The 8,864-nt window shown below is 41.0% G+C and overlaps 1 protein-coding gene across 1 annotated transcript in view; it reads left to right on the top strand.

Annotated features, from left to right (window-relative positions):
* SLIT2 (slit guidance ligand 2) overlaps nucleotides 1-8,864 on the top strand; it is a 407,535-nt gene that overhangs the window by 389,167 nt on the left and 9,504 nt on the right. Inside the window, exon 33 of the mRNA XM_026648011.1 lies at nucleotides 2,096-2,250. Within this exon, the coding sequence (XP_026503796.1) occupies nucleotides 2,096-2,250 (155 nt within the window). The remainder of the gene's footprint in view (nucleotides 1-2,095; nucleotides 2,251-8,864) is intronic.

Below are 8,864 nucleotides of genomic sequence, written 5' to 3'. Positions count from 1 at the left end.
CTGCTTTCTGCAGTAGGTTTTCACCAGTAAATAGCAATTTAATCCAGATCTTGTTGGTATTCACTCTTAGGAAAGGACTTTTCACTTTAAATATTCTGTTTTATATATCCTTATAAACATAATTGCTTGCTATGAAGACTTGTATTCAGTGTTACATTCATCCTTTTGATTTGTACTTCATGCAGGGCTGATATGTTCTAAAATTACATGTTTTTATCAACTTCCCAAGAAGTAAGATGTGCACAATATTATTGCTTTCTCTTGGTTATCTCCAGCAACTAGTGATGTACATTGTTCAACCTGGCACCATCTTGTTCCTGAAAACATCAAAATATGTTAAATGAAAGTCAGTGCTGCATTTCTTATCTCTGCACATAGAGCTGTGATATTTTTAGTCTTTCTGTCAGTCAGATTGAAAACCTCAAGTTATATATATGAAGAAAAGCAGTATTATTGTGCATATCTTACCTGATATATATGTGCACTGGTCAGAACATTAGACCTTACCATGTGGGAATCTAGAACACTGTCTTTTTACTTTTTCACATGTAGCACAGCCGTCTCTCCTCCTTCACCTGCCAAAAAGTGCTTATTCCATTTTACAGGTTTCAGAGTGGTAGCCGTGTTAGTCTGTATCAGCAAAAAGAACGAGGCATACTTGTGGCACCTTAGAGACTAACAAATTTATTTGGACATAAGCTTTCGTGGCCTAAAACCCACTTCATCTGATGTTAGTCTCTAAGGTGCCACAAGTACTCCTTGTTCTTATTCCATTTTAGACATCTAAACCTCAGGGTTGAAACGGGAAGGCCTTGTCTGCACTGAGAAATTTCAGACATTCTCTCATCATGCTAGCAAGGAGAGAAGGCATGATACAGACATGCGCAAACACTTCTTTACCACCATGTCACTGTGTTAGGTAGGAGGAAAATGCATAAATATACCCATGCCTAGTCTACCATAGCACTTAAATTAAATTAAAGGAGATATCCTATCTCCTAGAACTGGAAGGGACCTTGAAAGGTCATTGAGTCCAGCCCCCTGCCTTCGCTAGCAGGACCAAGTACTGATTTTGCCCCAGATCCCTAAGTGGCCCCCTCAAGGATTGAACTCACAACTCTGGGTTTAGCAGGCCAATGCTCAAACCACTGAGCTATCCCTCCCCCCCGTGCTCGCAGAAGTGGAGCTGTGAAAGGCTGCATCTACACTTGGAGCTGGGGCTGTGATTCCCATGTCAAGCAGATACTCACGCTAGCTCTCATCAAGCTAGCACACTGAAAATAGTAGCATAGCAACTATACTATAGGCACTGGCAAGTGGCAACACAGACTAGTCCCCCTGACTACAAACCTGACAAACCCTATGAGAATGTATTTGGGGCAGCTAGCCCATGTTGCTGCTGCTGACAGTACTATTGTAGCTACACTAGCATGCTAGCGTGAGTATGTCTACTTGAGCTGGAATGCATTCCCCACACTCCAAGTATAGCTGTAGCCCCAGTGCTAGCCCAGTGATGGGAGTATGTCTGTAAATCCTAAGTGTAGACATAGCCCCAATTCTCTGGAACAACAGGTTCAAATCTCACTGGTGTCAACTCAGTTCTTAACTCATTCAAGATAAATAAATGGAATACTGTTTTCATCACTGGAGTTTTATTTTGTTTTGTTTTTTCAATTAAGATTTAAAAATAATAGCGATGTTCACTTTGCATGATCTCATGGCACGTTTTGTAAAGGTAGGGGTTTGTTTGCAGACAAATTTTTTCCTCCTACTATAGTGGACATAATATCTGGTTGAAGTTATATGTATATAGTTAATAAACTCTTTTGGGAATACTTCAAACTGAAAGGTGCCATCAATATGTAAAATATACTAGAAGCAATACTACAATGCTATAGAAATAGTAATACAATTTATTATCTGTTAATAAGCATGACTGTACATCTTTACTTAAAATCTAGTTGTCAGAAGATTACATTACTGGGGAAGTTTTGCTCTGAAGCTATATACTGTTTAAAGGACAGAAGGTCAAGGAAATCCTAACCAAGATTCAAATGTTTTAAAACTTCTTTTTTTCTTTTTGTTGTTGTTGCAGCGTTGAGACAATAAATGATGGGAATTTCCACATAGTGGAGCTGCTAGCCATGGATCAGATTCTATCTTTGTCTGTTGATGGAGGAAGTCCCAAGATCATTACCAACTTGTCTAAGCAATCAACTCTGAATGTTGACTCCCCACTTTATGTAGGAGGTAGGGGAACTTATTGTTTTCTATTAGAGATGTTATAGCAAATGTACTCTGGAAATATGCATTGACAAAAGCATAGTAAAGGGCCACTTCACTGAGTTAATTCCCAAAGATGACACTCAGGGCAATTAATCCTGAAATAGTTTCATTGTTAACTATAGTAGTAGATGATTCAAATGTCTACATCTAAACAATCTAAAAGTAAATACTCGATTGCTCTAGGAGGAGTGTAGTTGAAGGACCAGAGAGTTCCTGGTAATTCATAACTGTTGTTTTCCGACAGTAAGGATGTGATCCACAGTGCAATATTTATAATTATGCTTTTCCTATTATTATTTAGTTTTAAACAGGATTGGAAAGTGCATAGCATTTCATAGACAAGCCACAGGGGCCTGTTTTTGACTCCTTAGCACCTTGAATAGTCATATATGCCTGTGCAAAATGGGCATAAATGCTATCATTCTGTTTCAGTGGTGTTTTACATTCACTTTACACTGTAAATATACACACGTATAAATGATGGCAAGATGCAAGGCAATGAAAAAATTACACCCTCCGTTTCTGCCCTGAGGAGCTTACAATTTAGGTTAAATAAGAGCTATGACACAGGGAGAGGACGTTAGGCAAAAGCAGGAACAGGTGGGGGACTTACATAGTAAAAGGCTGTGACAGTTCTTGCTTTCACACTGTACATACTATGGTACTACTTTTTTCAATAAGAAATATTTTTTAAACTGACACAATTAGACTCTTGTGAGGATAACTGAAATTGTGGGTTTTTTTGAGTATTTGTCCGCACAGAACTCACTGTCGGTATGTGTGCCCCATGCGCACGAGCCCAGACTCTTTAAACCAACAGTGTCCTTTGGGGCTGCTCATGTGCCCTATACACCCATATGCCCCTACAGCAAAGTTATAAAAGGCAGAACACTCCCAATGTCATTGTTCCTCTTCACCACTCATGATAGCAAGTTAGAGCCCAGAGTGTTGTCTTGCTTCCTTGCAGTTCTGAGATAGGATCAGAGTTTACAATTACTTATTAATTTAGTCTTATTGTAGTTTCTGTAAGTTTCATTTAAGCCTGTTGGCTTTTGTTTTAAAGGACTTTTTCCCTTCTTTTTCTTCTGAGTCTCACTTCAGCACCGAGGAGTAGGTCCAATGGCTGAGAATAGCCTCCAGACTTTAAAATCTGCCCTGCCTGCAAGACAGCTATGCCTGCCAATGATGCACATAGGAAATGCCTGTTTTTATTTAGGGGAGTCTCATATCCCAAACAAGTGTGCTATTTGTAATTATTTTTCTAAATGCACACAGAAAGCTCATGGCACCCACTTGAAATTCTTTCTGATGGAAAACTCAGTAAGACATGTCTCTCACTCTGAGGTCCCTCTTCAGAAACAGTGTCCTCATGCTTCAAAAGCAGGTTCAGCAAGTGCTGTGGCTACAAGACATCATTCCAGGGGTTAAGCCTTCTGATCCTTCTCCTTAATCCTCTTTGGGTAAGTCAGAGGCCCCCCTCCCGCCCAAGATATAGGAAGGAACAAAAATCTGTGGTCATCATCCCCAGTACTAGCCAAGAGGAAAGCTAACCATCATCGTGCCTCAGACTTGCCTAAACTAGCTCCTTCAAAATCACATTGGTACTGTGAGTCATGAGAGATTGTGGGATTGTGTTCTTCTGCAGCAGTTCTACCCCATCCATCTCATGTGACGCTCACTGTTTCCTTAGCACCATTTTGGTATCGGTACTGTACGCCACAGATTCATCAGTATTGCATTATGATCAAAATTTATCTGCTAAGGGCTGGTCTACACTGCCGCGCTAGTTCGGCGGCTGGGGATCGAAGTTCCGAGTTCGATTTATCGCGTCAGGTCTGGACGCGATAAATCGAACCAGGAAGTGATCCCCGTCTACTGCGGTACTCCAGCTCAACGAGAGGAGTACCGCGGAGTCGACGGGGAGCCTGCCTGCCGCGTGTGGACCGCGTCTGAACCGCGGTAAGTTCGAAGTAAGGTATGTCGAATTCAGCTACGTTATTCACGTAGCTGAATTTGCGTACCTTACTTCGACTTGGGGGGTAAGTGTAGACCAAGCCTAAGACTCCCACGTCAGTACCATTGGCCATGGTACCATCGTCATCAGTACTGCCTTTTATGTCTGCCATGGCTGCTTTTACATCTCCTGCAGACCTAACCATCTCTCCGGAACCAGTGTCCCCTTCACTAGATGTTTCTCTTTTACCCGTGGTATCCAAATCTGTGTGTGTACCGGTGTTGAAAATGAAAACCTCTTTGCATCCAGCTTCTACAGTACCATTTTCTGCTGTTCATACTGTCATGTCTGAGTTTCTTCCTGTTTCTACACCTCAGGGATTTGACCTCTTTTAAAAGAATTTTATTCATCTGCATCACCATAATCTTCTAATGGCAGCAGAAGCCCTTCTCCTAGCACTCCTCTATGTAGATTGATTCCTGAGAGTAGCATTGGAGGGAGTCCCTCTTGTCACAGATCTCATGCTTCAGAGAAATTTCGTGTTCCCTGGTCTGAAATCTGTAATATGAAATCCAATAAATACAGTTACAAAGTTCTGCACTTAGGAGGGAAAAATCAAATGCACAAATACAAAATGGGGAATTTCTGGTTAGGTAGTGGTACTGCCGAAAAGGTTCTGGGGGTTATAGTGGATCAGCCAAAAATGTGATGTGATTGAGAAAAAGGCAAAGTCGTTCTGGGGTGTATTAACACAAATGTTGTATGTAAGACCCGATAAGAAATCGTTCTGCTCTACTCAGCACTTGTGAGGCCTCAGCTGGAGTACTGTATTCAGTTTTGGGTACCACACTTTAAGAAAGCTGTGAACGAATTGGAAAGAGACCAGAGGAGAGCAATAAAACTAATAAGAGGTTTAGAAAACATGGTGTATAAAGTAAGATTGAAAAAACTGAGCATGTTAAGTCTAGGGAAGAGAAGACTAAGGGGCGATATGATGAAAACAGTCTTTAAGTATGTAACAGGTTGTTATAAAGAAGATGAAGATCAGTTGTCCCCATGTCCACCAGTGGCAGGACAAGAAGTTATAGGATTAATCTGCAGCAAGGGAGATTTAGGTAGAGAGTAAGAAAAACTTTTTAACTATACATATAATTAAGCAATAGAACAGGTTACCCTGTTGCACATGAAATCATGTCCAAGGTTATGGAATCCCTTTCACTGGAGGTTTTAAAGAACAGTTTAGACAAACATTTGTCAGGGATGGTCCAGCGATACTTGCCTCAGTGCAGGGGATGGATTAGCTGACCTCTTGAGGGCCCTTCTAGCCCTACATTTCTCTGATTTGATGTGTATCTGTATCTTGGCTGATTTGAGGTCACTCATCGCAGCAGATCATCACACAGTTCTACAGCTGTTTTCCAAACTGGGCCTCCAGATCAAGTGAGAGAAGTCCACTCTCACCCCTACTCAGTCCATAGAATTTATTGGAGCAATGCTGTACTCCAGATTGGCAAGAGTGTACCTTTCTCAAAAAAAAAAAAAAAGTGATGAATCACCTAATTTCATACATCGTCTCATCCAAGAATGTCAGTGAAAGGTCTCCTAAATTTACTGGATCATATGGCAGCGCAGACATACATGATTCCATGTGCAAGATGAGCCTCTGGCCCCTTCAGGGCTTGATTTATCAGCAAATCAAATGCAGTATGGACTTACTGGTAGATGTTCTTTTGAAAATACGGTCATCTCTGCTTTGGTGGACAGATGCTCAAAATGTATACCAGTGTATTCTGTTTGATCCACCACCTCCTTCAAAGATTCTGGTGATTGATGCAAGGTGCTTATTTGGTCTTTCTTCAGATGCAGGGCATGTGGTCCTGAGCAGTGTCTCAGTTGAAAATAAATGTGACAGAGCTGAGGGCCACTCTACTAACCTGGAAGGCATTCCTGGGGAGCAGTAAGACCAGGATCTATGGCAGATGCATTTCTGATTCCGTGGGAAAGAACCTGCTTTATGCCTTTCTCTCCATTCTGCTAATTCCCAGAGTCTTCAAAAAGCTGTATCAGGACAAGGGCCAGGTGACAATGGTAGCTCCAGCACAGTTGCATAAGTTCTGGTATTCTGACCTGATGCATCTATCCATCAGACCATCTCTTCAACTTCTGAACCTCTCAGACATCATTTTGCTGAACCAAGGCCTAGTGCTCCACCTGATGTTTGCAAATGGTATCTAAATTTTTCAAGGGCCTGATTCATGCATTTCCACCAGTTAAGGTGTTGTTTCCTACCTGTGACTTGAATATAGTTCTCTTGTCTTTGATGGACCCTCCCTTTGATCCCACATCATCACATTCTCTCTATCACTTCTGCTAAACTGACATTTTTGGTAGCCATCACCTCCACTCTCTGGGAAACTCAGACTTTGATGGCAAGACCCCCTTACATCATTTTTCATAAAGACAAGGTTATTCTTAGACCACATCCAAAATTTTTCCCGAAAAGTGGTTTCAGGTTTTCATATAAATCAATTTATACACTTACCAGTATTTTTTCCTAAACCTCATGATTCTCCTGCAGAGGCCAAAACAACATAAGCTAGACATGCTTAGAGCTATGTTCTTTTACCTTTTCAGAACAAAGCCATTTTGTAAACCATCCAGACTCTCTGTGGCTTTTGGTGGTAAGTCTAAAGGGAAGGCTGTGTGCTGTCAAAATGGGCTACAGTTAGCATTAGGATATACTATTCATTAAACAAAATACCTCTTCCCTCTTGAGTTAGGGCACAATCTATGAGGGATCAGTTGATAACAGTAGCTTGTTATTTCTCAGATTTGGAGGGCAGTAATTTGGAATTCTATTCATAAGTTCATCACCAGCCCGTTGTAGTGCCTTTTAGATCAAATGTCCAATTTGGCTTGGTTGTCCTACAGTCACTATTTAAATAGGACTCCTGTCACTCACCTCCTTGAGAAGTAACTGCTAGCCGCCTACAGTGGGATCTGTGGAGTTCTTCAAGATGCCTTTGTCCACGTGGATCCCATAACCTACCCTCGTTCCCCACTGATACACAGTCCTTACCTGGATTTTTTGTACTAGTGAAGAAATGGAGGGGTGGTTGGGGCTGCTTCCACCTTTTATACACTCACAATAGGGGGTGTGAGGGCATGCAACCTCATGCACAATCCCAGTGGACCGTGCTGGCTAAGAAATTCCAAGCCTGCACATACTTACAGTGGGATCTGTGTGAACTAAAGTATCTTGAAGAACTCCAGTATGTAAGGTAAGTAACCGCTCTTTCTGTTGCTTCCGATTTAGTCCGCGAAGTGACAGTTGGCTAAGGATGGGAAGACCCTTGTTCTTGACTCTGCCTGGGCATAAGAGTGTGCTTGTGTGGTTATTGCTGCAAGACAAGTGTCCTAGCAAGGAAACTATATGCATCATGTATGGTGCGTGTGTAAAAATATTAGGGGCTGTCAAGCGATTAAAAAAATTAATCATGCGATTAAAAAAATTAATCGCGATTAAGCGCACTGTTAAACAATAATAGAATACCATTTATTTAAATATTTTTGGATGTTTTCTACATTTTCAAATATATTGATTTCAATTAGAACACAGAATACAAAGTGTACAGTGCTCATTTTATATTTATTTTTTATTACAACCTAATACAAATACTGTATTGCAATCTCTTTATCATGAAAGTTGAAATTACAAATGTAGATTTTTTTTTTTTATTACATAACTGCACTCAAAAACAAAACAATGTAAACCTTTAGAGCCTACAAATCCACTCAGTCCTACTTCAGACAAACAAGTTTGGTTACAATTTGCAGGAGATAATGCTGCCCGCTTCTTAGTTTACAATGTCACCTGAAAGTGAGAACAGGCTTTCGCATGGCACTGTTGTAGCCGGCATCGCATGATATTTACGTGCCAGATACACTAAAGATTCATATGTCCCTTCATGCTTCAACCACCATTCCAGAAGACATGTCCATGCTGATGACAGGTTCTGCTCGATAATGATCCAAAGCAGTGCGGACTGATGCATGTTCATTTTCATCATCTGAGTCAGATGCCACCAGCAGAAGGTTGATTTTCTTTTTTTGGTGGTTCGGGTTCTGTATTTTCCGCATTGGAGTGTTGCTCTTTTAAGACATCTGAAAACATTCTCCACACCCCATCCGTCTCAGATTTTGGACAGCACTTCAGATACTTAAACCTGGGGTTGAGTGCTGTATCTATCCTTAGAAATCTCACATTGGTACCTTCTTTGCATTTTGTCAAATTTGCTGTGAAAGTGTTCTTAAAATGAATATGTGCTGGATCATCATTCAAGACTGCTATAACATTAAATATATGGCAGAATGTGGGTAAAACAGAACAGGAGACATACAATTCTCCCCCAAGGAGTTCAGTCACAAATTTAATTAACACATTTTTTTTTAACAAGCATCATCAGCATGGAAGCATGTCCTCCGGAATGGTGGCCGAACCATGAAGGGACATATGGATGTTTAGCATATCCGGCACGTAAATACCTTGCAACGCCAGCTACAAAAGTGCCATGCGAACGCATGTTCTCACTTTCAGGTGACGTTGTAAATAAGAAGCGGTCAG

This window comes from Terrapene carolina, unplaced genomic scaffold (assembly GCF_002925995.2).
Source record: "Terrapene carolina triunguis isolate 2854851 unplaced genomic scaffold, T_m_triunguis-2.0 Scaffold66, whole genome shotgun sequence".
Taxonomy (NCBI): domain Eukaryota; kingdom Metazoa; phylum Chordata; order Testudines; family Emydidae; genus Terrapene; species Terrapene triunguis.
The sequence above is the reverse complement of the archived record's forward strand: the minus strand, read 5'-3'. Positions and strand labels throughout refer to the sequence as shown.